The sequence below is a fragment of the Anarrhichthys ocellatus genome, unplaced genomic scaffold, assembly GCF_004355925.1.
Source record: "Anarrhichthys ocellatus isolate YVR2014 unplaced genomic scaffold, GSC_Weel_1.0 scaffold71, whole genome shotgun sequence".
In the NCBI taxonomy this organism is placed as follows: domain Eukaryota; kingdom Metazoa; phylum Chordata; class Actinopteri; order Perciformes; family Anarhichadidae; genus Anarrhichthys; species Anarrhichthys ocellatus.
This window is the reverse complement of record NW_022280101.1, coordinates 1654556-1681619: the sequence shown is the minus strand read 5'-3', so window position 1 is coordinate 1681619 and position 27064 is coordinate 1654556. Positions and strand designations below refer to the sequence as shown.

Below are 27064 nucleotides of genomic sequence, written 5' to 3'. Positions count from 1 at the left end.
ACACACACACACACACACACACACACACACACACACACACACACACATGTCTAGTTAGAGGACAGTGGCTTTAAACACTGAGGGCCTTCCACTGCTGCCTGAGAGATATAAATGATGAGCAGGAAAACAGTAACGTGTGATAAATTCAGTTATAAATGGAATCTTCCCAGCACACATGGGTGAATGGCTGCAGGCATAAGCATAATCGTGTTGAGAGCAGGGAGAGTATTGAGGATGCTCAGTGAATTTAATCTGTGTTTTTTTTTTTGGAGGGGTGGGGGTGGTGGACGATTTGAAACGGTCTAATTTAGGATGCAGCTGAAAAGACAGACAGGACACAAGTATATTGGTTTGCTGTGTTTGTATTAATACATAATTTACAATCCAGGTTCAGCATACGTGGTGAGGGGGATGAAGACTGCTGAGGAAACTGATGATATGGGGAGCAACACACAGACAGATAAACAAAGTCAGACTGTATTTGAGAGAAATAAGGCTTTTCACAAGCTTTCAACAACTCAGTGGTGAAGCTTTATAGCTATTATGTATTTGGGAGAGACTCTGACCAAAGGGACTTCCCCGATGGTGGGAAATGTTTTTGGCCAGGCATTTAAAAGCTACTGGATTTTCCATCACTCCATGTCTCTGCATGCCGGCCATGTCTGTCCTCATCTGCTTGGCTTCTTGTGTCTTGTCTTCATCTTACTACTTTCATTCTCGCACTGATTGTTTGCAAATCATGTTTTTGTTTTTCAGCATGCTGAGGTACAAGTAGTTATACCAGAGTGTACAAATACTCTGTTACAAGTAAAAGTCCTGCATTCAAAAAAAGTACAGAAGTATTAGTATCAGCATATATTATGATAAAGTACTCATTATGCAGAATGACCAATTTCAGAATAATACAGTATATAATTTCAGATTACAGTTTTTGAAAAATGAAATATAATAATAATAATAATATACGGCATTTTTCTACGAAGCACCGGCGCCATCTAGCGTCTGACCGTACGCGTTACGTCAAACATTGAGGGGGACGCCCCTGGACGTCATCGCGTTGACCCTGACGTCACCACGTACACCCTGACGTTGTTGAACTCTGTTACCTTCCCAGACGACACTTCTGCACCGTTTGAGCTCACGTTTCAGCCAAATACTGTGGTATAACAAGGTATGCGCCGGAGAATGATGCTTCTAGTTTGTGTGTTTGCTTTGTCGCTAGTTATAAAAAAGCTTTAACTTCGAGCAGACACTCGTAAATGAGAGCTAACAGTAACATGAGCGAAGTTAACTTGCTAACCCCTGCACGCCAAACTCCCCTTAAAATATAACTATTTTAAATTTGCTCTGCAACCACCAAAGTGGTTAAGATTATTTATGTGTTTTGAAAGTGGAAAGCTGTTCTGGGCAGTTCGGCATATGAATGATGCATCTTGTAAAACGCTACCTGGTTAACTCTCACTAACTTAACTTTACTGTTTTTACATGCAGCTGTATAACAGCTGCCACTATGTGTCCATGTGGTGTATGCAAAGTGTAACATGTAAATGTATGGTGTTATAAAGCTGTGCAGAATAAGCGCTGTTAATCAACTAAACCAAACGTTTACACTGCAAAAGTTGGATAAAATACTGTAAACCACATTAAATCAGTTGGAACAGCAGCAGTGAAATATTCATTGTTGTAATGTCCAAAGACTGTTCTCATTCTGCGTTCTCTTCAGATCAGAGATGGCCGTCACACAAGTGTCCTCCAACAAGTGCTCTGGTGGCTTCCAGAAGGTGTTCGAACATGACAGGTGAGATCTGTGTGCTGACAGCTCAAAAGTCCCAAGTTTACACCCAGACCTTGCGACACACACACACAGACACAGACACACACACCTGTGAAGGCATGAATTGATGTGTGTTTTCCTCCATGCAGCACTGAGCTCAAGTGTAAGATGAAGTTCGCAGTCTATCTGCCTCCCAAGGCTGAGACCGACAAATGTCCCGTCATGTACTGGCTCTCTGGTGAGTGTGCTTCCCTACTCTTTTCGTCGTCACTTAGTGAAAACGTACGTCTTTATAAACACCTCACAAATATATAATTTCATGTTTAAAAAAAATCTCTGATCCACATTTGGTGCTCTAGTGAGTGTTTGTGGCAGGAGGACTGTGTATGTGGGCGTTGAGTCAAAGTAAACTAGTGTGTGTGTTCTGTCACCCAGTGTGACTCATTGATGTGTTTTTGGACAACACTGGAGCTCTAAAGCACTGAGGCAGAAGATAAATCAGGCTGTGATACTCACATCATACTTGTTAGTAAATACGTTCATTGTTCATTTATTGACAATAAGAGACTTTAGAAAATCATTAGTCTCTGTGTATTTTAGCTCTCTGTTGCCTCCTCATCATCATCAGTTCTGTTTCTCTGCAGGTCTGACGTGTACGGAGCAGAACTTCATCACCAAAGCCGGCAGTCAGGTCCCTGCTGCAGAGCACGGCATCATCATCGTCACACCGGACACCAGTCCACGTATGAAGACACTCACAGTGAAACAAACACACCTGCTCTCCAGGGGAGGACTTCACCTTAACACCAGTGCTGTTTATTTAGACGGCTTGATTCTGCTCACTGTCCTCTTTGTTGAATCAAACTATCCGTATTCATCCCACAGATGATGGAATACAGAACACTCAAAGTATTCAGACCCCCAAAATTTATTTTATGACAATACTGTTTTTAACAAAACGTTTTTAACATCTATAGTATATTTTTTATTCCACACATTCTTCTACCTTGTCAAAAGTGTTTTGCCTACATTACCAACAATGCAACTCGACTGCTGAAAGTTCAGTCAGTGATTGGCGTGTGTCGTGCTAGTAACGGCTAACGTTAGCCTGGAGCCTTTAGCCTGCAGGCTTTCTGCAACCTTCTTCATAGTATGTTGTAGCACCTCAGAGATTTAGATGGTTCCCTGTCAACACTTCGACACGTCACTGTTTCCCAACATGCACCAGGTGGCTGTAACATCGAGGGAGAGGACGAGAACTGGGATTTTGGCACCGGAGCTGGTTTCTACGTCAACGCCACGCAGGACCCCTGGAAGACCAACTACCGCATGTACGCCTACATCACCGAGGAGGTGCGTTGGATTTATGTCACCTGCTCGCCCGAAAAAAAAAAAAAGACTTTTCAATTTTACATTCAGCTAATTCATTTTCTTGATGCTCTCTCTCAGCTCCCCAAATTAATCAACGCTAACTTCCCCACCGACCCGGACAAGATGTCCATCAGCGGTCACTCCATGGGCGGCCACGGGGCGCTCATCTGTGCCCTGAAGAACCCTGGGAAATACAAGGTAATGCATATCATTCAGGAGGGTGTGTGTATGCAACCAGATTACTGACATTATTATCCATCATTCATCAAAAGCTTTATTTCCAGTAAATGTCAAAAACAAAACACAAAAAAATGTCTATTTTGTCTGAATTGTTCTGTGTGTAATGTATATTTAGAGAAATGCAAAAACCGCAGTGAAACTCCTTGTATGTGGACTCGTACTACGTTGTGATGCTGGTGTGTCCTCGTGTGTTTCCTGCAGGCTGTGTCTGCGTTCGCTCCCATCTGTAACCCGGTGCAGTGTCCCTGGGGACAGAAGGCCTTCTCGGGGTACTTGGGCTCCGACAGGTCCACGTGGGAGGTGAGAGCTCTGCAGACTGTGGTCTCGACGATAACTGTAATAATTATACACTGATCGTATCATGGGGAGGACTGTGCGATCAATGTCCTCCATTCAAAACTTTACTTCCGTAAAGAAACAGAAGAAACGTTTCACCAGAGAACTGTTCGTGAAAGTTTGAGTGTTTAAGGATCCCACGAGTTCTCCGGCTTCCTGTTCTCAGTCCTCCTCTTCCTCTGTTTCAGGCGTACGATGCGACCGCGCTGGCGTCGTCGTACTCCGGTCCTCAGCTCGATATCCTCATCGATCAGGGCCGGGACGACCAGTTCCTGTCGGCCAGCCAGCTGCTGCCCGACAACCTGATCGCCGTCTGCTCCGAGAAGAAAATCCCCGTCGTCTTCAGACTGCAGCCGGTCAGTTCCTTCAGGCTTTCATTCTGACACTTGTCTGCTCACTGAAAATTGCTCAAAAAAATTGATTGTTGCTCCGAAGGGTCTAAACATTATTTGAAGGGTGAATGTGCTTATAATCTGTTGATATTAAGTAAAACACAGTTTTACCTTTTAAGTGCAGTTATCAGTTATCTTAAACCTTCATCTAACAGAATAGGGCTGTGAATCTAGATTTGTTGAGAGGAAAACAATAATGCCACAGTTTTTTATTGCTGTGATTGTTCCTCCTCTCCATGCTGACTGTGAGCTGATCCTCTCCGAACATCGTTAATGTGTAAAGATCCAAAGTTTATTTTCTGTACATTTACTTGACGTCTTCACCGCTAAACTTAAACTCTCCTCTGCTCCGATGACTCTTCCTCGTCCTTTCACAACACATTACTCTCTTTCTCGCTCCACCAGAGGCACACACACACACACCACAGTAATGGTAGTAGCAGTTGCTCTTCTCCAAACGAGCTACGCTACTCTGTTTGTAAGAGACATCCACATAAAAGGTGGCAAACTTTCTAAAAGAGTCTTATTAGTCTCTCACTCCTTTTTTCTACATTGTGTCCTTGCTGCGCCACAAAAAGTGTGTTTCGTACTATAAAGACAGAAACTTGGGAAGTTATTCACTTGATTTGTCTCACTCCTGCAGGGCTACGACCACAGCTTCTTCTTCATCTACTCCTTCATGAACGATCACATCAAGCACCACGCCAAGTTCCTCAACGCCTGATCAGCACCGGAGAGGAGCGTTCAGGTCGGCTTCCTAGTCCAGGTCCCTTTGACCCGGCTGCTCCGCTATCCTGACATCGTCACCTGTTCGCTGGAAACCAAATTCTAAAATGGAGATGAGTCAGATGCCTCTGTAGTTTCTGTTTAAACAACACTTACCTAACGTCTCAAATAAGAACAAAAACTATTTTATTTGTTTTGGATAATTGACCCAGTGGAAATTAAAAAAAAGTTTCCTTTTCTCAGTTTGTCTTTTGTCATCGAACAGTCACATCTGTATTTTTAACAATAAAATCCCGAATTATACATTTTGGTGTTTTTGTTCTTATTGAAGTTTGTCGACCCGCAGAGTGAAAACCTCCAGATCATGTCCGCCATCAGAGCGAAGGGGTTTCTTTCATACTAATGCTGTCGGCTGGTAATGCAGCTCTCAGGTCAGTGGTAAACCTGACACGTCTTCTCGTGGAGACTGAGACTTTCCTGATGCTGTTCTGTCTTCAGACCATCACTTGACTGAAGCGTTGCACCTTCCCTTCAATAACGTTTCTCACACAGAGGAGTGCGAGTGGGCCCAGGAACATAAAAAATGATATTTATAGAAGTGTATGACTGTTGTATTTTCTGACTTCTTTACGACATACTATAGTGACTCGACTGCTTCGATGTGCTCTGCCTTCAGAGATGCTCTTATGCCGACCTCGGCTGTGATTAGCTATTTGAGTTGCTGTTGCCTTCCTATCAGCTCGTACTCGCCGTTCACCGTTTGTTTTCATTCAGAGCATCCTCCGTAAACCCGAGAGGTGGTTGTGCGCTTTATTACAGGGTTTTTATAGGGCTACGGTGCTGATGGAAATATTTGATTTACATAATTAAAGTCAAATCATTTTAGTTTTGACACCCACATATTTCCACTCAGTGATTGCATTATTTAGACAATTGAGGTCTTTACTGATAGTGATGAGAAATACAGTGCATTATATACAGTATTCACAGCAGTTAAGGCGACATTAAAGGGACAATTCATGCATTTAAATTTGAGTTGCTGTACAACAAATTACAGAAAAGGTTCACAAAGAGTTACAAAAGGGTATGTTACATCAAAGTCACATAAAAAATAAATTTCCTCCCAGTCAGAAAAGTACAAAAATGTGAGTACAGGCTGTTTTCTGGACAATATTTATATACAAAATAAGAGACATTAAAAACAACACTGCTTCAGCAGGTCTGATTCACCACATTTACACAATTTACACCAGCGTCACATTTTTTAATTCTCTCGTTTCAGATTAAAAGCGATTCAAGATTTTCTCAGTTGCCAAAACAAAGATATATAAATATAGAAGTTTAAAGTGCAGATTCTGTCTGGGAAGCAGCCGGTTTGGTTTTATTGCTTTTCCCCCCCAAACGACTGTGATGATGTGGCGAGTACAAAACCGTGGATATGAAATATGAAGAAATGTTCATTACTAACATGCAAATGGAAATAATTTGTATTTCCTAAAAGCATCCATATCCTTTGACATTATAATCCTGATCTCTTTTAGACGGTTTTCAGCACTTTGAAGTAAATCAAAATGATTTAAAATCATGTAAGAAATATTAGGAAGACTTTTACATGTTTTACCACGAGGCAAAACTAACTGTCATCAGATAATATCTGACATAATGTATATGAAACAATCTGTGTCATTACTTCACCAAGCTGACCATAGTGTAGAAATACGTCAACGTTTATGTATCGTTTAATCATATCTGTGATATTGTGGATTGATCAGATGTTAAAGTGTTTTCAGTTGAAATATACAGTACATGAGGAAATACATAACTAATCACTAATTGTTTCAATACATTAATTCAACAATAGGAACTCCTTGTGATAAATAATATGTACACAGGCTATCGTACATTTAAATAAAATCATTTACTTTTATCACAAGAGTAAATGTTTGTTTTGGCAACTGTTCAAATCGATCCAGTGGAAACATTTATTTTAATATTTTTTTCTTGCTGCTGAATCTTTATGCAGCTCGAGCTTTGGATAGCAAGCTGCATCATATGTACAGAAACAAAGACTCTTAATCACTCATTCATACAAGCCTGCTGGTTCAAGAGTGTCAAGACACTTACTGTGGTTTTATTCTGGCATTCAGGAGAAACACGACGTGATCCCAGACCTGCCCAGAGGTTGTGAAGGGGCAGTATGTAAATCCAGAGTCATCGTTATGACAGGGTTTATTTCTCAATATCACATACGCTCAACGGTCACAACCGTTCACAAGTTTGGAATGAGTATGATATTGATGTACTTCTTCTTTCCTTCAATAACAAAAAGAAGATAGAATCAGTATAATTTAGACACCAAATGTATTATTTACATTTGAAATGTGTAGTATTTTCAGTGTGGTATTAGTATTGGAGTAGTAGCACTTTGAGAAGTCAATAATCAAATTCCAACTAAATAATAATAGTAACATAAAAATAAAATACTAACTCCGCCGGTGATCATTATTATTAGAGCCTGCTCTTGTAATGTGCCAGTGGCTACGTCATCCGGAACGAGGAAATATGTAATATTAATCGTGTGTCAAAGATACCAAATAAAGCAGGAGACATGCAGGGTTGTTTTAAGCTCTAGAAATATATAAGATCAATATTTTAGGAAATATATTACAAGTTCCAGATTCTCTAGCTCCATTGGTGAATGTGCCTTAGTTCTGATAAGTTCTGATAAAATACTATTTATGAATTATGAATCAACAAGCCTTCATACTCAAATCAAAAGTCAGTCTGAAGATGAAGGTAAACGGGAGAAAATGTAGTCATTCTCACTTTTAAAGGGCGTTTACTTTCCCCTAGTGGTCAAAATCAATGAATGCAGATCAAAGAAAGACCAAACCAGCTTCAGAGGTTTCTGTATGAAACATCTTCAGCTGCTGCAGTTGTTCAGGAGAGAAGATAACAGTGAGTTGTGCCGTTTGTTCAACTATTACTTACTGCCCCCTCAAAAGCTCTTTGTGTCTAGTATGATCTGCAGAACCACAGGATTCATGCCGACTAGCAACTCATTTGTACACACAAACACACACACGCACAGAAATACTGTCGACGTAGCAGGCGGTGCAATGAAGCATCAAGAGTGTAGTAAACCCAAACCGACTGAGTCACAGAATCTCTGATCTCACGCAGCAGCTCCGGCCTGAAGCTCAGAGGTTTGGACGAACTCACACAGACGGTTAGAAAAAAACACAGCGTGAGGAACATTTCACTACGATATTAACTTTATATTTTGTAATTATTGCTTCGGGTTTTTTCTTTTAGACTCAAATTGTTTCAAAAAGAGTTTTTAAGATATCCTAACTAACGCAGACAGTTGGTTGATCCGACGCTGCACCGGCCGCATCCTGAAATATGAAAATCGAATACACGACTCTGATATTCATCAAGTGCCTCGCTGTATGGAAGCTGATCAATATTTACACATAAATCAAGATGATGTGGGGTTTCAGCCTGAAGATGCAGACACGAGGAGTGTTTTGTGACGTGAAGACGTTGTGTCTCTCATCACAAATAAACAACTGCTGAAGTAGTTTCACTAAAAGAAAATCCTTGAAATGCCGTCAGTGAACACAGATTAACAACACGTAGAAAAGAAAAGAGCAAATAAAAAATAAAAAATACCTGGACATGTGAGAATCCATCAGAGATGCTTGATAAACACAGATTTCGTGTCCCACAGTGGCACATTAACAGACTCAGACCTGGTTCAGGGACATGCAGAGAGCTCCACACAAAGTCAGCAAAACTTTTAGAAAACAGACAAAAATCATACCTAAAATATATTAGCGAAAAATATTTTTTGGCATATTTGTTTTTGAAAGTGTACAACAACTCAAACAATGTATCTCAGCTTCTCCTTATATTATAAATATCTTTATGTTTAAATACAAATTGTGGTTAAAAGTTGCCTCCTATGTTAAAACTATAACATTTTGGTTTTACTCACTCAGTCCAGTTAGACTTCACCTAAACCCTCAGTACAAAAGATCTTTGATCTGGAGACAACTGATGGTTTGCGTGACATCAACAGGTGAAGCTGGTGCTGCTGCGGCAGGCGGAGTGTTTCAGATTGGAAGCTCCACAAACTCTAAATCTAATTTCTAATTAAATAACTTTTTTTGCACCTAATTTTGTACAACAGAGTTTTAGGGCCACGGTTGTGAGGAAAACAAAATCTCAGATTTTTAAAAATGAAATCCCAATTTTTTATGAAAATAATATGAGAATAAAGTCATTGTTACAGAATAGCAAAAATCATACTTTTCAAGGGGGAAAGTCATAATTTTACAAGAATAAAGCCACATCTTGTAATATGAATATTATGACTTTGTTGAATAAAATTACAACTGAATCTCAAAATAGCTGAAATCTTCCTTTTCCCCCAAACACAGGTTATACTACTTCTTTATTCTCGAAATAAATGTTTTCTAATTAAATTAAAAAATCTCAATATTTAAAAAAATGTTTTATGTAGTAGAATTATGACTTCATCTTGTAATATTCTTACTTTTTTTCTTAAAAGCAATAAGTGAATTCAATGTGGCGCTAATACTTTGTAATATTTTTAGGTACAACCAGTGTATTTTTTTGAATCCTAGAGTTGTATTCATGCCCTTCAGTTGACACACCTCCCGCCTAACACTAACACAAAACCAAATATTTACGGTGAGAATCACCTGGAACCAGTGGAATGCTGGTGCATGTTGGCTCTTCCACCATCTGTGTGGCTTCAAACTGACTCCACCCAGACGTTCCCTCCCATGAATTAGCAGATAAATCTTTAGTTCCCTTAACACCATTTTGCATCCTTGCATCTAATAAAATCACCGTGTTACTGAGAGGGATGCAGAATGACCACAGAGGCACGTGCTGCAGCTTAAAGTGAGGTTTTGATCCAGGTGTGCGTTTGTTGTACGTGTCAGTCAGGTGAAGCTCCACCCGTCTCTCACGTCAGGAGGGAGTGTTTGGGGAACACATCGTCCACCAGAGCCGCCACCGTGATGCACAGCTTCCCCAGGCCTTTCTCCTCCAGGATGTGGTGAGGAAGACACAGTTTGTCCTGGGAGGCCAGAGTCAGAGGGATGGAGGACAAAGAGGAGTGTAGATGTGGAGGCAGAGAAGAGACACAAAGGATTTAGACACAAAAAGCAACACAAATTCTGGCAAAAACACGAACTAAACTTTTCTACTGAGTTTGGCACATACCTCCAGGAGATAGCCATAGCCCACACTCCGAGTCTAACACTGCCAAAGAGTTACTCATCTTATCCTGCATACTTTTATATACTAAATGCCATTTTGTGTTTATTTACAGGAAAAATAACACTTCTACTATTAAGTATGAATTAAGTTTTATGTTTAGGTCACGTGACAACCCGGAGGTCATTTTGTCACACGTAAAATAAGCTGAAAATGTTGAAATGTTTAAACTTAAAGTAGGTGCACAGCTCTGGACTAGGTTGTAAAACCAAAGATTAATATAAGATATATTTTATTTTACAAGCCTGTGTCCAAAGGTAAACAAACAAATACATCTGTCCACCAGAAGCTCTAAAGTTCACTAATTAACATGTTCTATCTTGTTTGTTCGATCTGTCACGTGTAGTTGTCCTTTGAAGGCGTCGTGTGTCAGACTACCTCGCCACCTCTATCTTAAACAATGACTCCGTCGAACAGACAACACCCCTAAACTGCATTTATTACCTCAGTCTTTAACAGTCAAACATCGTACATCAGTCATAAAATCCATTCACATCAGCACAAAGTAAAAAAAGAAGCCAAAAAAAACAAACAAAAACAGCAGCAACTGCCATAATTAATTCACAGAATATGAAATATAATAACATAAAGTAATAATTCATAAGTAAGTGGTTTATGTCAACTATTCAGTGTGTGATAAATATAAGGCATTTCCTGTTTGTGTAACATCACAGATTGAACTACCAGTGAAGACGTCTGCATTCATTCAGTTTCTGTGAATTAATCAAACAGCCAATCAGCTGCTCACATGGTCAGGACATATTCTGTTTTCTATTAAGTTGCAGTGTGGGCGCCAGCAACAGTTTTTAATTCCTCTAAACATTACAAACAGGGTGATAATCTACTCCTCCACGTGTCAAACCCTCCAAGATAAACTGCTTAATAACATTAATATATATATATCTTCATGAACTCATCTAGTGTCTAAAGCCCTTCAAATGTTTCCACAAACAGTCACATTGCATATCAGGATACAGAGGAGTTCAGAGAGCAGGACAGAGATAAATAAATAGATGCATTAAAGTTCACATTTCTCTTAAGTTTCAAAACATCATACTGAAATATTGTGTTTAAATAACGATTCACATTCAAATTAAGACCCCAAAGAACAACTAACCGATTCAAATAATCATTAATATAATATGGCTTCCGTTTGCTCCTCAACACTTAATAATCACAACTTAGAACAGACCATGTGCTCTTTGTGTTGCTCTATACTCGTGAGCCTCTGAACCATTCAGGAATCATGTGCTTATTCTGCAGTCCAGCTACTCTGAAACACGGGAACAACTAGCAAAGTTCAAGGCATCGCCCCTCAGACACTCATTTTAAATGTGCAGGAGATCCTCTTCTACTCAAAGTTGAACAAGTGTTGATGGAGGCGTCGCCCTCATCCTGCACACAAAACAGACGGGCTTTAGCGGTTCCATTTGGCGGCCATATTGGAGGTCTTCCTCTCTTCTATAGTGGGTAGTCTCAGAATAATTTGGTGGACATGTTTTATTTCTGATCTAAAGACTGCTGATCCACCTGTCATCTTTAGCTTGTGAGAGCTATATATCGGTGCATTACTGTGGCCGAGTAGTGCTACCAAACATCTGGCTAACTAGCAGATGTTTGGTTAGCTCAGCAGCTACAGTACAGTAGTTACATCACAAAACCTCCTTAAACACTGAGAGAGCTGAGAGAACTTTGCTGTGCTTTCTGGTCCGACTAGTGACATGTTGTTCAAAAATATCTTTGTAAAATGTTTCGGTACTATGAAGCTATGGTAAACAAATGAAGGCAATTCATCAGTTTTTTCGATTTTAAGAAACCAGTGTTTGCTGATCTTTATAGATGCAGAATGTGGTTTTTACTTGAATATATGGTGCATGTAAACATAGCTACTGTCCCCGTAATCTTTTATGTAATATCAGCTTATAAGACCATTTCTTTTCATTTAGAGAAGAGCTTCATGAATCAACAGCCAGGTGCTGTATCTGTGTGTATATATTAGGGGATGTCTCTGATTAAGAATTCATATAATCAAATCCGTGTGTGCTGTTCGTGGTACTAACACGGAGCTTTTGGTGCTTGTTAATAGAACTTTTAGTCCTAATTCCATTTTCCACCATTTTAGCAATCCACAAGCAGAATGGAAGGGAGAGCGAGACACAAAACGCATACAGCTGATGTAACGAATCCTTCATAAATCCCAAATACTTCCAGCGCTCTGTAGTGGTTTGTTCTCATGCGAGTGATCTGATTACTACATGTAGGAATGTTGAGTCAGGCTTCTTAGATCGAATCATTGACTATTCAGTCATCCCTAATGTATGCATGTACGTATACACATACACACACACACACACACACGTACGTACATACATACATACATACGTATACACACACACACACACACACACACACACACACACACACACACACACACACACACACACACACGTACGTACATACATACATACATACGTATACACACACACACACACGACCATTTGTCCACTAGACCTCCATGATGGTGCCAAATGGCTGCTGTGAGACGTGGGTCCACCACACTACGCACAGTATTTATCTATAAATACATATCAAATCTGAACATGACCAGTGAATTTATTTTGTCACGAAAGAGAGGTCAATACTGGCCCAATGTTTCATTTTGTTATTGGTCTACTAACATGGTGTTTATATCCTTAATGGATAAGATAAAGAGTTTTCATGGCTCCACCTAAACCCTCTCAGTCCTGCACAGATCAGAGTATCTCTGCTGTAGGGACGTCAGTGACTTTAAGCAACCTGCTGGTCCACATGTCCTGCCTCTGTTAGAAGTTTCGGGTTAATTTATTGCAAAGACACAAAAAATGTAAAACAAGTAAAACCAAACAAAAAAAATCAACGAAGGAGTAGCTGACGCTGCATTCATATCACATGGGATGAAAAGATGATATACATTTTAGTAATCCCATATGGGATCAGAGTCACCAGAAACACTTGTATGGGTACCTGTGTGTAGCTCGGCTGGTATCGCCAGTATATAAACAATACAGCACAGCATCGGCACTGTCAAGTTCAGAGCCACAGTTCTCACAAAGTAACAAAACAAAAGCTCCTCAAAACCTATAAACAACAGTATTAAAGTTGTACTTTACAACTCACAGATAAAATCATCCCTCTCAGTGTGACATTTAAAATGGAATCTGATTATAATCTTGCAGAAATCGTTCTCCACGCCTTCATAAATCAGCTTTGCACCGACAGTATTTTTTTTCCTTACTGCAATAGTCATTCCGCTCACAAACATTTTAAAACAAACAGCTTTTGCTCTTTTGAGCCAGATGTTTTGAGGGAAATCTGACACAACTATTGAGAAAGATAAGTATTGTATTCTATCTGAGGAGAGTTTACTGCTCCACACTTTGTTTGGGTGTAGTAGCTGTATAATGCTCACATTACAACACTAACGAACAGATAAAGTTGATTTATTTCTAGTTTATTTTGGAGCATGATGTTTCCCACGTGACATGAATGCAGCAAAAAAATAAATAAAAATAAAGGAGTCATAGCCTGGGCAGAAAAAGGGGCGGGTGCTGTCAGGTGACTGACAGGAGGCTGTTGCCGCGGTTACGTTAGCTCGCTCCAACTATAGGCCACGAACAGCAGAACTAGACAGAGGACGTGAAGCAGGCTCGAGCCAATAAGGTCCCAGATTTGCCAGGCGGGAGGCGGGGTTTGAGTGGTAACAGAAACCAATGAGGGAGTCTCTGACACCCCGGAGGAGGCGGGGTTTGGAGTTGAGATTGCCGCTTCCCGTTTCCTGTTTGGAGAGGTTGAATCCAAGGCAACCAGCGTCTGAACTGTGGCGCAAACCGGCTGCAGGCGGCACTGGGTGATGTCATAGGGTGAACAGAGGGAAGACTAGCGCCCCGTTAAAATAAATGTAGGGAAGGGAAGGAGGGAGGGAAAAGGGCAGAAGGTGGGAATGAAACAAAGGTCGGTGGGAAGAAAGGAAACAAGGGAGGAGGAAAGGGAAAGAGCCAGAGAATGAGAAAGAGGAAGAGATAGAGGTGGAAACAAGGGAATAAGAGATGAAGGAGGAAACAAGTGGAGTAGTAAGACGTAAGTAGGAGGGAAGAAAGTAGGAGGTAAAGAAAAGTTTAAATAAAAGTTACAGCAAGGGAGAGGAGGTGAAATGTTTACAAACAAATGAAGGGTGAGGAGGAAAAAAAGAAGAGACGTGTCAGATATTCTCCAAGGAAGAACCAAAAACCAGGTGGAGGAAGAGGAGGAAGGATGGAGGAGATTAGAGGTGAAGAAGAACCAGAAGATGTAAAAAATGTAAAAATGATGGAGAGAAGGAAACCATAGAGAAGGAAGCAATTAAGGGAGCAAAGAGGGAAAAAGAGAAGAATGTGATGAAGAGGACGGGTAAGAGAGAGACCATTAAATCAAAAGTTCAGAGGAAAAAAGTTATGTTAAAAACAAAGTATGCAACAAAGAGGAGGGAGGAAGAGGAGGACGTGGTGCGATCCAGCCGGAAAGTAAAAAAGAGAAAGAAAAGGCAGGAGGTTAACACAGAGGTCAAAGGTCACAGACGAGAGTGAGAGCTGGTGGGGGGAGGCGGGAGCAGGCAGGGGTCACCATGACAAAGAGCAGGGATGCTTACTGAGAGGATGGAGGACAGGTTTGACCTCCTCTCTCGCCCAGTAAGCAGACCGTGATGAGGAGTGGGTAGAGTGGCTGATGGGAGAGCCGGTGCAGCAGGCCAGCACAGAAGCTATTATTAGCACGTTAGCACAGAAGCTATTATTAGCACGTTAGCTCGGAGAAGCTCTTAGCAAGTCAGCTAGTTTGCAAACGTCCACACAGAGGCAGCAGACAGTCAGCAAGCAGCAGCAGCAGAGATGGAGGCCAACGGTCAACGAGTCGGTTCAGATCAACAGCTCAGAAAAAGGATGAAATGTTTAAAATAATCCTCCTTTCTCTCAAAGGGAAGCCCGAGACTAATCTTTAGTAAATGTGAAGACAAAAACAATTAAACAAAGGTAATGAATTAACATGGTTTTAAAGATGAAACATAAACGTACAAACAAATATAATTCAATAATCACATTTAAAGCGACAAAACAACCAAACGATCCTGACTGAAATACTTTCGTAGAATTGTAAGTCCCTAATAATGTGATAGAAAACGTCAACCATTCCTTCACAAAATTATATTAATATTTTTATGGCCCCGACAGCCAGCATAATTAAAATGTCCGTCCTTTACCAATACAACTGTATTTCCTCTCTTTAACTGGCCCCCTGTTGGCTGTAACTCTAACAGCTACTGTACCTGTAAATTATGTACTTTTATATTTGAAATACACACTGTACACACTGACTGTACTTTATATACCGTCACATTCAACCACCTAATGCACATGAAGCAACTTACATTAATCATCCTGTATTTATTCCAGCACCCTTTGCACTCTGCACCATTGCACTGCTGTATTACTGTTTATAAATATATTGTGTTTTTATATGTAGAAACACTTTTTTATTTATATATTCTGTAAATAAATTGATTCCACCTCCCTGCTCACTCGGACTCAACGGGAAATATTTCACTGTAAAGAAGCTGGAAGCTCTCTATGATTGTTGTTTTAACTGTGACTGAAATAAACACACACTGTACTTATATTACCCATGATGCACCTGTATGTATATTTAGAGCACTTTTTTCAAATGACTCCTACTGTTGCAGATTTAACGGAATAGTTTGACATTTTGGAAAATGCGTTATTTGTCTTGACTAGAGTTAGACTGATACTGTACATGTCTGTATGCTAAATAGTTTAGCTTAGCATAAAGAATGGAAACGGGGGAAAAAGCTAGCCTGACACTTTGGTGTAGAGAAGACATATTGTGTTAATCAGTTAGTTTTGGAGGCGCTGGTGGGTGGACCTGCTAGCTGTTTCCCCTCGTTTCCAGTCTTTATGCTAAGCTAGGGCAAAACTTAAAGACTGGCTGCTGCTCTAACTTTGTATTTAGCATACAACTCTCGGCCAAAAAGCGATTGAGTGAATTTCCCAAAATGACTATGCTGTGGCGGAATTTCCATAATCCTAATCCTAACCACTGAGCAAAAAAATCAGCTTTCTCCAAATTAGGGACACAGCTTTTGCCCCACTTTCACAAGCCGTCCCCAATTTACTGGTCTTTAGTCTGAAATGTGTCCCCGAAGGTATCCTAAACCAGAACACCCCCCTCTCACTCACACACACACACACACACACACACACACACACACACACACACACACACACACACACACACACACACACACACACACACACACACACACACACACACACACAGAGACACACTGTTTGAAACCGATGCTGCTGTTTCGATCGACTGCTGTCATGATGAGGAAGCTGGAAGCCACAGGCAGCGATGACAGCAATGATGATTCAGCGTTAAAGGTCGACATCAACAACCGCATTTAAAAGAGATGAGAACAAAAAGGAGGCAGGTAGGAACATTAAACCAGTCACGGGAGAACGCTGAGTGGTTCTCATGTTTGGGTAGTAGAAGACGTTTACTAAATTGTTTCATTCGGAAGTTCTCAAATTAATTTCTATTTTTTTAATTAATTTTACATTAAGTCTTCTGATCAGGTGACCAAAACGTCTGCTGTTAGAAACATGGAATCATCAGCCTTCCTCCCCGATCTGGTTTACAGTTTAGTGTCGTCATCAGTGTCCTGCAATAATCCTCAATTTTAGTTTCCCCTCACTTACCAACATAAATCACAAGATAATATAGCTGCATTGTAATTACTACTATTACTACTTGTTCCCCCTCAGACCCAGACAATGTTCAAGAGACTGATGAGACTCCATTTGATCAATAATCAATCGACTGAAGCCAAAACAGGTTGATGACGAAGTGCAACTGTTGGATTACGGGGAAGTTTCTCTGATGAACTGGGGGTGTTTTCAGGTCTGCGGTTGCTGGATCAAATCCCAGGACTGTTTTCAGCCCAGTTTGTTTATAAATGATAACTTTCCACTGGTCAATAAACTGGACAATAAACCACAAACTGGGTTCAGACCAGTGTGTAACGAAGGATCAGTTGCATTGATTCATCAGTTATAAACTCTGCTGCTCCAATGCATCAATCCTCTACAACAGGGGCTTTCAAAGGCCGACACCGCAAACTACACTAGCGAACTTCCTGTTGTTTCTAGAACCTTCATGCACTTGTCTCATTCGTCCCCATCAAACTGTCCTAATTATTTTGGAAAAGCTGAAACTGTTGCAGTCACTGTGTGGTCAAAACCATCTGCAATAACACCATCAAACACGTTGTAATAGAAGATCAATCTGAGATGAGCAGTGACTTGAAAACGACCCCCAGTTCAGAGAGGCGGCGTACTGTAGTCGGTGTAGTTATTGTATAAATGTCTTACCTCTGACAGACCAATCTTTCTGCAGGCATCCAGGAAGTTCTCCACATTTCTCCGACACTTGGCCATGCTGAGTTTGGGCTGGAAATACATTTGGATAAAAGTTTAAGTCAGAAATAAAAAAAAAAAACAGAAGATCAAGACAGATTTTACGCTCTTAGGTTCCAGAGTATCATGAATATTCATCCCAGGGGTCAAAGGTCAGGACTTAGACGCACCACTGCAGGCGAGGGGACGTGGATGCTGCCGACAGAGCGCGGGCGAATGTGATTGGCCAGATGGCAGAGCACGACGCCGTCCATCAGAGACGATCCAAGGTCTTCAGGGAGGACAACCTTCAGTCTGCTCTCGATGCTCTGAAGGAGGAAAACAACAATACAAGCAGGTATGTGAGGGGTTAAAAACCTAAAGGACTGCTGGGTCCCTCCTAGTTATCATCAATGAATGTTGTTCATTGCTTTGTAGTAACAGGACATGCACTGATGCACATTAAGAGAATATGTGATCATATGATGTGTTTAATAGTCTGAATACTGACATTGAGTGCACTTAGTAGTAGAAGAAGTAGTAGTCAGTGGTGGAGAATACCCAAGTATGTTTACTTAAGCACTGTACTTAAGTAAAATTTTGAGGTATTTGTACTCAAGTACTTTATTTCCATTTCATGCAACTTTAAGATATATTTTGATTCTTATACTTTTACCGACGTAAAGTTTTGAATGCAGGACTTTTACTTGTAACAGAGTATTCTTACACGGTAGTACTGCTACTAGAGGTACTAGAGTACTTCTTCTACCACTGTTAGTAGTGAAAACACTACAGCCAAAAAAAACTAGTAAACGTTAATGTGTAGTATAAAATTGGGACACAGTCAATGTTTACAATTGACAGATTGTGTAATCATTTCTGATATTTCCCTTTAAAATAGTGGGAATGTTGTGAATAAATTGTTTTCATAACTGATTGCGCTGGTGGACAGAGCTACAGAATCACCCTTTAATCACACACTAATGATTAATAAACAGTGAGGAGAATGTGTCTCACGTCTCGCAGTATCTCCGTGAGCTCCAGCTCCTCTCGCAGCTGCTCCATCTTTCTTCTCATGGTGAACTGAGGATCAACAGACTCCAGACTCTTGTGGCTCCGCAGGAACACTGAAACAAACACAAGAGGAGGAAGACGGGCCGCGTTAGTCGGACACAACAGCAACGAAGGACACACTTAAACAGTAACACGGCCATCTCTGAAACATACACAATGGATCGGCCGGGAACAGATCTCTGGCTTCTGAGGAGGGAAAAAAATGATGCATTATACATTATTATCTGCATTATACAGAGAGGTGTCTTTATTACTGGGCCGACCTTTACTGATATAAATGAGTGAGAAGAGCTTCAGTTGCATAAGCCGTGGACTCGCGTACAGTAAGTGACTTCCTGTGCATCCACATCTGCACTCAGTGACACAGAAAAAGCCTTTCTGCCATAAAAGATGTAGGAAGCTTACGTAAGCTCAACATTCACATGCACTCATGCAGCTCAGTGCACTTTTAGCTCCGGCTTTGTCACAGGAGCGGTCATGTGGAGGGAGTTCATCTCTCTGAGCGAACAGCCTGCAGAGCAACACACTGGAAACTGACTGACTGACTGACCTGTGTGTAGAGACATTTTTCTTTTGATTATAGCATCTGTCAAATGATTCTGATGGCAGAAGTTTCTGTTCATAGATAAACCTGATGCTTGAACACCAGCTCCTAAAACTCCCCTGGTGGTGGATGATGTCTCCGTACATTACATTAGTAAAAGTACAAACACACAGTGTAAAAATGCTCAACCATGAGTAAAAGTATCCTCAGCAAAATGTATTTGAAGTCGGCTTCACGAAACATAATATTTTACTGATGCTCAGTGTAGTGCAGTATTAAGTACAATAAGCTAAGCTAACCAGCTTCTGGCTGTAGCTACATCATTTACTGTGCAGAGATGAGAGTGGTATCAATCCAAAAAACAACTCTCAGAGAGAAAGTGAATTTCCCAAAATATCAAAAAAGACTTGTTTTGCTTGTAAAAGTAATACGGTAAGAATCAGAACATGGGTTAGTAAGTAGCATCAGATTCAGTGACATATAAATGAAAACCAGGCTCATAGAGAGGAGTGTGTAGGAGTGTGAGAAACATGCATGGCCTCTTCACACACACATCATTCACCTCCTCATGTCCTACACATAAATCTACCCTTTACAGCCAAATGCAGCTGAACACAGCTTGTATCTGTGTAGTTCCACTGAGTGACCACCAAGAGGAGCTACATGAGCTGTTTACTCCAGCTTCATCTCTTGTTGTGAAGAGCAGAAGACATGAAGTCTGCAGGATTTTAATGTGTTTTTAACGCCACGAGCCTGTTCAGCTAACAATCCTCACAGCCCTGTAGCTGAACTAAGCACTTAACTAAACTACAGACGTCTTACCATAAAAATGTACACTCTGGAGAGGATCTAAAGCCAGCAAATATTCAATATTTCCTCAAGAAAAAAAGTTGTTTAATCTCATTCATTAATTCATAAATCTTAATGTCCTTCTAGTCATTATTAATCAACAACGTAAAATGGTCTTGAGAGCTGTGAACCTCTTGAACATTAGAACACGGGGGGGAGAGAGAGAGACAGTGAAGGGCAAATACTTTTATCTCTCTAGTTGTAACTTAGGTCAAGTCATTTTACAAGCTGCTGAACTCCTCTTCCTCCTCCTCTTCATATTGTCTTACTCCTCCCCGCTCTAAATGTCTCTCTCTGCCAGCACAACAGTTTGAGGCTGCAGCATCTTGTTTCTGTGTCTCCTCCTCTGACGGGTTATTAAAAGATTTTGGAGGATATTTTTAAAACCCTGCATGAAGGCGTGCGGGTATTGTTGTTGTCTATTTCACAAATTATTCCTAGCTCGCTGAAAAGTAGGAACCTGCTTCTTTTTACAAGATCAGTCAGAAAGTAGTAAAATAAAAAGACACGTCCTCCCTCTGGTCTGGCGTTGATCACCCTGCAGTTTGTTGAAGAGAAACTGCACACAGGCAAATAATCTTTCTTGTGCTTCTAACTAGTGGTGACATGTGGTGTGGATGTTCTTTCCACACATTCACAGGACACCACAGTGCAACGCTACATCACACAAAAGTACAACCAACCACTCCTGCCCACACCAAGCTGCTCGGATGCCTCTGACTGGCTTCGTCTCTATAGCAATACCACCGAGACTCATGGGTATCATCGTATTTAGAGCCATCCGACAGACACAAGACTAGAGGCACAGCTGTGCTTTGAGCTAAATGCTAACATCAGTAACCTACAGATGGACAACATGGCAGCTGCCTACAATAGAAGCCACAATGTCTTGATCGCCCCCTTGTGGCTGGCTTTATATACAGTCCATGGTTCATACAGTCACTGACCGTGTCGCTAGGTAGCTTTGCAACATTTCCACCGACTTAGTGAAGTTAGCAAGCACTGCTGGCCGGTCGATGATGTTTCTGACACAAAAAGACACAAGTCTGTGTAATAGAACATAAGACTATTTGATCACAAATATATTAATAGATCTCTTATGTTTGTGTCTGTCTAGCCAAGCAGCTACTGTGGTGCTAACGTAGCTGCTAGGTGGCTCTCATGCGCACAGGCTGCTAGGCCTGTAGCCTTAGAAACACTGCAGCGGGTGTTTTGTGTGCCGATAGCACAAATAAAATAATTAAATAAAATACTCAAAGCTGTAGCTGAGGGGATACTTAACAGTAAAACACCAGATAAGATCCGAGCAGTGATTTAATCTCATATTTTAAAAAGCTTTATAACAGTAAGGTAACAACCTGCTTCACATTCACACTGTTTTCAGTTTCTGCTGTTGTTTGGAGCGACTGAGGGTAAACACAGATTTTCTGACCTGGCCTGCTGGTGTGTTTTTTCCCCTCGTTTCTACACTTACTGTACTTATTTAGGCTTTTCTTTTAATTTGCTACTTTTCTGTACTTTATTGCATTAAATTAAGACTCAATGAATGGCAATTACATTAATCAGCATCTCATTCCACCAGCTATTGGATTAAAAACATATAATATTTGTATGACATATTTCTCTAATCTTCCTAAAATCAACTCATGACTTCCTGTTAAATAGAGCCGGTTTAAAGGACTGGCCACCACCAGATTAACTGATAAACTACCGTTACTGTAACACACACGCATACGCAGGGTGATGATTGGTTGTTAATGAGGTCAGCAGCAGTGATGATGCGAGCGTGTATGTCACGCTCCCTGAGGCCTGAACCCATTATAGACCATTAGACATAATGTTATCACACTGAAACATAACTGCTCATGTAGAAACACACAACGCTTCAGAGGGAGACTGTCTCTGTACAACACTGTTCTTATCTTATTCTGTTCTTATCACCGCAACAGCGAGATCATCTGAAAGAAAGACCGATATATACATATTGTTACTGTTGCAACACAAACTAAGAGTTTACAGCCACACTAGCAGCCCCGTGAGACTGCAATGCTCATTAAATACCAGAAATAAAGAATGGTCCCGAGTGTAGCGCGAGAGGGGAGGCCATATTGTCAACTAAATCTTAAGTTTTAATCTTCTGTTCGGAGGCCATTAAAGATAATTAAGATACAGATCTCAGCGTGTATCATCAAAATATTAGCATGCTTAAATTAGCGTGAGCCTAATTATTAGCAATCTGATGTTAGTTTGTCCGGATGCTCATGTTTAGCATAGCAATGATAATCAGCATGTGGGTTATGTTACATTTTTTTTCAAGTTAATCAATGGTAAGATATGGGTCAAAGAAGCCGTTACGATGGGCTCCGTGCTAACATTTTAGCATACACTTCAATGGTCCAGTCAGCTTTTATAACAGCAAAAAGATATAAGTAAATCACTTTATTTCAATGGAGCCACTGCAATCAGTGGAGAAGCTTACAGGACCAAAGTAAATCCACACAGATCTTTTGATTTGAGTTCAACTCTGGTGACATTTGACAGGTGAATTTGTGCATTTAGTTTTATTGAACCTACCCTGTGGGAGTATTAACTGGGAGGAACAGTTTAAAGCTATGAGATAGCAGTTGATGGTGCAACTAACTCTTTGTCGGGTTACCGAGCTAGCTACCCAAATAGCTTGATGAGCTATTGCTTCTAGGATATGCTAATGCATGTTATTGGTTGGCTCACCAGCTACAGTAGTTTAATGTTAGTATATTAGCATGAACTGCTGTGTTTGAATCAGATGTGAGCAGTAAGCCTGCCATCGGAGGTTGGCCCGACATGAAAATTAAACCCAGATGTAACATGTTGTGGTTGGAAAGTAAACTGAAAGACTCCCTAAGGGCTCGTGATAGATTTGTTAACATTCAGAAGAGTGTGTGAACACTTTAACAGCTAACAATCGCTGCTACTTCCTGCAAGATATCAGAGCCTTTTATGGACCAACTGACTGAAACACAGCTCGCCTCGGGGAGGGGACACACACACACACACACACACACACACACACACACACACACACACACACACACACACACACACACACACACACACACACACACACACACACGGCTGTGATCTATCTAAAATCTTGGACTCCGTTCCAGTGGAAGTAGGATACTCCTTTAGGGACAATTATCTAACACTTAAAATATAGGAGCTAAAAATACACACACATACACACAAATGTGCACAGACGAAACCCAGACTCATTCAAATTGCAGACGCTTCACACACACACATTTGAAGAGACATCAAACAATTCTAATATAGCTTTTGTTTATAGCTCACACAGGATGCACCGCACAGACGGAAAAAGTAACAGACGTGTGATGAAACTGCTGCTTTTCTGCAACTTTGACATGTGCCAATGGTGAGCAATAAAACAACAGAAGTGGCAACATACATAAGATTGCCACTGGTGTGTGTTGTTGTATAAAACAAAACAAAAGTTTACCAAAAAAAACATAATTTTTAAGATGCAAGTCAAATTGTATTTACTTTAACATATACAAGTTGGCTTTTCTATTTTTACAGTGTTGGGTTTAGATAATTTCAGACACACACACACACACCCTGTGTTTGCTCCTCTCCAGAAACTTTATGCTCACACATTCTGGTAAGCTTCAAAGCCTGTGTGTGTGACCACACTTTTGTAGTAATTGACACACACACACTGAATAGAACTTTTACCATGTGCGTCTACAGCAACCACCCACACACACACATCTATATGAACAGCTGGAGATGAAAGTTGCATGTGGTAAAGCTCCTCTTTGATCAGTGTCTGCTGCTACCACACACACACACACACACACACACACACACACCCCAACCTATGGTCTAAGGCAGAGAAAACACACACTGGTAGTCGACTCCAAATGAAAACGAACTTATCGCGATGTCAGTCCTTGCCAGAGGGAGGCGCTGCTGAGACACCATAGTAAGAGACACAAACACACAACCAATCATTGTTAAGACGCTGTACGCTTTCTATGTCTCTATAGGAAGATTATTGTAATATTATATAGGAGTTAAAATGATAAAGCCACTAAAATCATATAACTATAAAAGAAATGTCCTCCTTGTTTCTTCCTGTTTCCAGTCTTTATGCTAAGCTAAGCTAACTGTACACTACCTAATCATTGCTTCAACTGGCCGCTGAAACAGTTCGTGAAAGAAAAAACAAACACAGCCGGTGGCTAACTTTCCACCTGATGGTCCAGGACACAAAGAAATTAGGGATAAACACTGAAAAAAATCCCAAACCGTTGGTGGAGAAGTTTGAAAGAGAGGCTGTCAGCGAACACCTGAGTCCAGGTGTGTGATCTGACTCTGCAGCCTCCGAGGCTGCTTAGTTAAAAGAAGTGGAAACCTACCGCGGCTGTGCATGCCTCCGTCATCATGGCTACGAGGCGTGTCTCTATGGCAGGGCGAGGCCTGTGAGAGGAGGGAGGGGGCGAGACAGGAAGGAGGTGGCGAGCAGGGCAGCGAGGGCGGAGCTACAACCAGGAAGTGTGAGTGGTCAGGGAGACGCAAGAAGTCGGCGTGGAGCGTGTAGTGCAGGGAAGTGGGGCACCAATGGTGAATCAAGTACAGCAAGGCAAAGGTCATTCCACGAAAACACACCCCAAAAAACACCAATATCACCAGGATAGAAGTCCCGAAATAGTGGTTGTTAAGGGAAAAAAAAGATCAATGGTATTTAAACAAGTAACAGACATGCATGCAGATTAGATCAGATGATTTTCACATTAAAAGTCATGCAGCAGATCAGTGGAGGGAGAAATGAACAAACATGTAAATCAGAAAAAGAAAATATCAAAGGGGAGAGATGAAAACACGTAACACAAAACAGCACAAAAACAAAATAAATATTAGTGGCAGTTCACATAGAGATCACCTTGACATGCTGTTAGCATCTTGTTAGCTTCATTAGCAGTTAGCAACATTTCACACACTGGTAACAGCTAGCAAACAAAGGCTGGATGGCTGCTAGCTCTAACAAATAAAACAAATAAAGCATGGGACTGAAGTTTGCTATGATTCTACAGACACAGCAGACAAGTATTAGTATTCCCTGTAAGCCTGCACCAACTCTGGGTTAGCTTGTGTTCAAACTAGCCCTGATTCAGGATGGTCTCCTTCATATCATGGTCCGGGATTGTCAAGGAAGCAGACTTTTCAGATGCCTCATTAAAAGTGCTAAAAAATGCAAATACCCTGGCTGGTAGAGAATCTTGAAAAATGACAACAGTCCAGAGGTGGAGAGTAACCAAGTACATTTACAGAGTACTGTACTTAAGTGCAATTCTGAGGTACTTATACTTCACTTGCATATTTCCATTTTCTGTTGCTTTCTACTCCACTACATCTCAGAGGCAAATATTGCACTTTTTACTGCACAACATTTAATTAATAACTTTAGTTACTTCACTGATTCAAATTAATAGCCCAAAATAAAAACAGATAAATAATGATATTTTATTTAAAACTTTACTGACCCCTGTAATTAGCTACACCTTTACCAGCTTCAACATTTAAGTGAAGAACACATTAATGCATAAATAATTATAATCCAGTAATGAGTGCAGGACACTGGCATTACTACTTTTACTTAAGTAAAATATCTGAGCACTTCTTTCACCACTGTGTCAATGTCAAGGCAGGTGTTCAGCGACAAAAATATGGTTTATTCTGAGCTCCTGAAAACTTCAAATAAAGAAAAAACTACAAACTGTGTATGAATATAGTTCTTGGTCTTTGCAATGTCCAGGATTTTCATTGTCATCAACGCAGCCAACAAATGAAGTACACCTCATCAGCATGGAACTGTTTTCACAACCACACTGTTCAGAGCCAGTGAATCCACCTCTAAGTCTGGTAGCCCAGGTATCTGGTCCACCCTCTTAGCCCAGATCCAACTCACCTGAACGGGGCTTCAGTCCAAACACCGGGCTGGAGAAGGCTGGAGGTCCGCTGGCTGGAGATATGTCATGTCGCTGCAGCAACAGAAATGGAAAGAACACGGATAAGTACTCGGTGTCATTAACAAACAATGGAAGCATAATTCATTGAACAGATGCTGGAGTCCTGTGCTTCGTGTGGGAGATGTTTGCAAAGACATACAGACTTACAAACGACTCCACGGAGATATAAAGTACAGAGAAACACATGTGAGGAGCTCAGGGACCCAAAGTTAACCTCCAAATTGGCTCAAAGACAGCAGCACTCTTTGCCTCCCTCCTCTGTCTTTAACCATCATTCAACTTATATAACCAGCAGACTGATTCAGTGTCAGCACTCTTTAAGACACTCGAGACGTCTTCAATTTAACAGAATTTAAGTGGATTAGATTTGTATAAAGACAGTCTGATCAAAGTCAATTTAAAAATGACTGGAAAATTCTCACATCTCACCCCCATTTGCACCTTGTAGTAACATTTGATCTGTAACTGTGTTTCTTATCTGGATCAGGAAAAAGAGCTTTGTGACACCTGAGTTCATATAGATTGCTGGTGAACACACTCATCTCACTCTGTGGTAGAGGCATCAGTTATTAATGCAATCTGTAGAGTTTATTCACATCTGCCCAACAAGTTTAAGAGTCACCAAACTCAAGCTGTCAGGCTTAAGAATAAGTAAGAACTATTACACCAGCATCACTTCCATCGACCCGTTGACTAATCCGGCCGCTCCGCCTACCTCATTAGCATATTAAGACTAATCACAGCGCATGTCAAATCGAGATAACACGAATGCTTATAAACCGCAGGTGGAAATGCTAAGGCCCGTGATAATGAATCCAGATACAGATCAGAGGTTCATACCGGGTTCAGATGGGGGGGGGGGGGGGGGGGGGAAGCTGTCAGGCATAAAAAAAAGTAAGAAAAAGAAAAAAAAAAAAAGAAGAAGTAAA

General features: G+C 40.8%; 2 protein-coding genes across 6 annotated transcripts in view; one reads left to right on the top strand and one right to left on the bottom strand.

Moving 5' to 3' along the window:
• Window positions 1–1082: 1082 nt before the first annotated feature.
• On the top strand, window positions 1083–5142 carry esd (esterase D/formylglutathione hydrolase). The gene is made up of 9 exons (XM_031873273.1): window positions 1083–1171; window positions 1724–1798; window positions 1924–2012; window positions 2419–2517; window positions 3003–3127; window positions 3224–3343; window positions 3587–3685; window positions 3910–4077; window positions 4757–5142. Exons 2-9 carry the CDS (start codon window positions 1731–1733, stop codon window positions 4835–4837), a joined length of 849 nt encoding a protein of 282 aa, XP_031729133.1. The 5' UTR covers window positions 1083–1171; window positions 1724–1730; the 3' UTR covers window positions 4838–5142.
• Window positions 5143–5763: 621 nt separating this feature from the next.
• Window positions 5764–27064, bottom strand: part of lrch1 (leucine-rich repeats and calponin homology (CH) domain containing 1) — a 60519-nt gene continuing 39218 nt past the window's right edge. For 2 of the 5 annotated variants that reach the window (XM_031873268.1, XM_031873269.1), the window contains exons 14-19: window positions 26075–26147; window positions 24525–24647; window positions 18654–18763; window positions 17828–17965; window positions 17613–17690; window positions 12575–14067 (exon numbers count right to left, since the gene is read on the bottom strand). In XM_031873268.1, the coding sequence (XP_031729128.1) occupies window positions 13774–14067; window positions 17613–17690; window positions 17828–17965; window positions 18654–18763; window positions 24525–24647; window positions 26075–26147 (816 nt within the window). In that variant the 3' untranslated portion in view covers window positions 12575–13773. Of the gene's footprint in view, window positions 9953–12574; window positions 14068–17612; window positions 17691–17827; window positions 17966–18653; window positions 18764–24524; window positions 24648–26074; window positions 26148–27064 lie in introns of those variants that run through there. The other 3 variants (XM_031873271.1, XM_031873272.1, XM_031873270.1) reach the window with 3 other exon arrangements.

What these genes read in the sequence shown, in the direction of transcription:
- esd (XM_031873273.1), top strand. Translation starts at nt 1,731, where the DNA reads ATGGCCGTCACACAAGTGTCCTCCAACAAGTGCTCTGGTGGCTTCCAG. An exon ending in AAGGTGTTCGAACATGACAG is followed by an intron (nt 1,799 to 1,923) that starts GTGAGATCTGTG and finishes TCCTCCATGCAG; the next exon opens with CACTGAGCTCAAGTGTAAGA. An exon ending in CCGACAGGTCCACGTGGGAG is followed by an intron (nt 3,686 to 3,909) that starts GTGAGAGCTCTG and finishes CCTCTGTTTCAG; the next exon opens with GCGTACGATGCGACCGCGCT.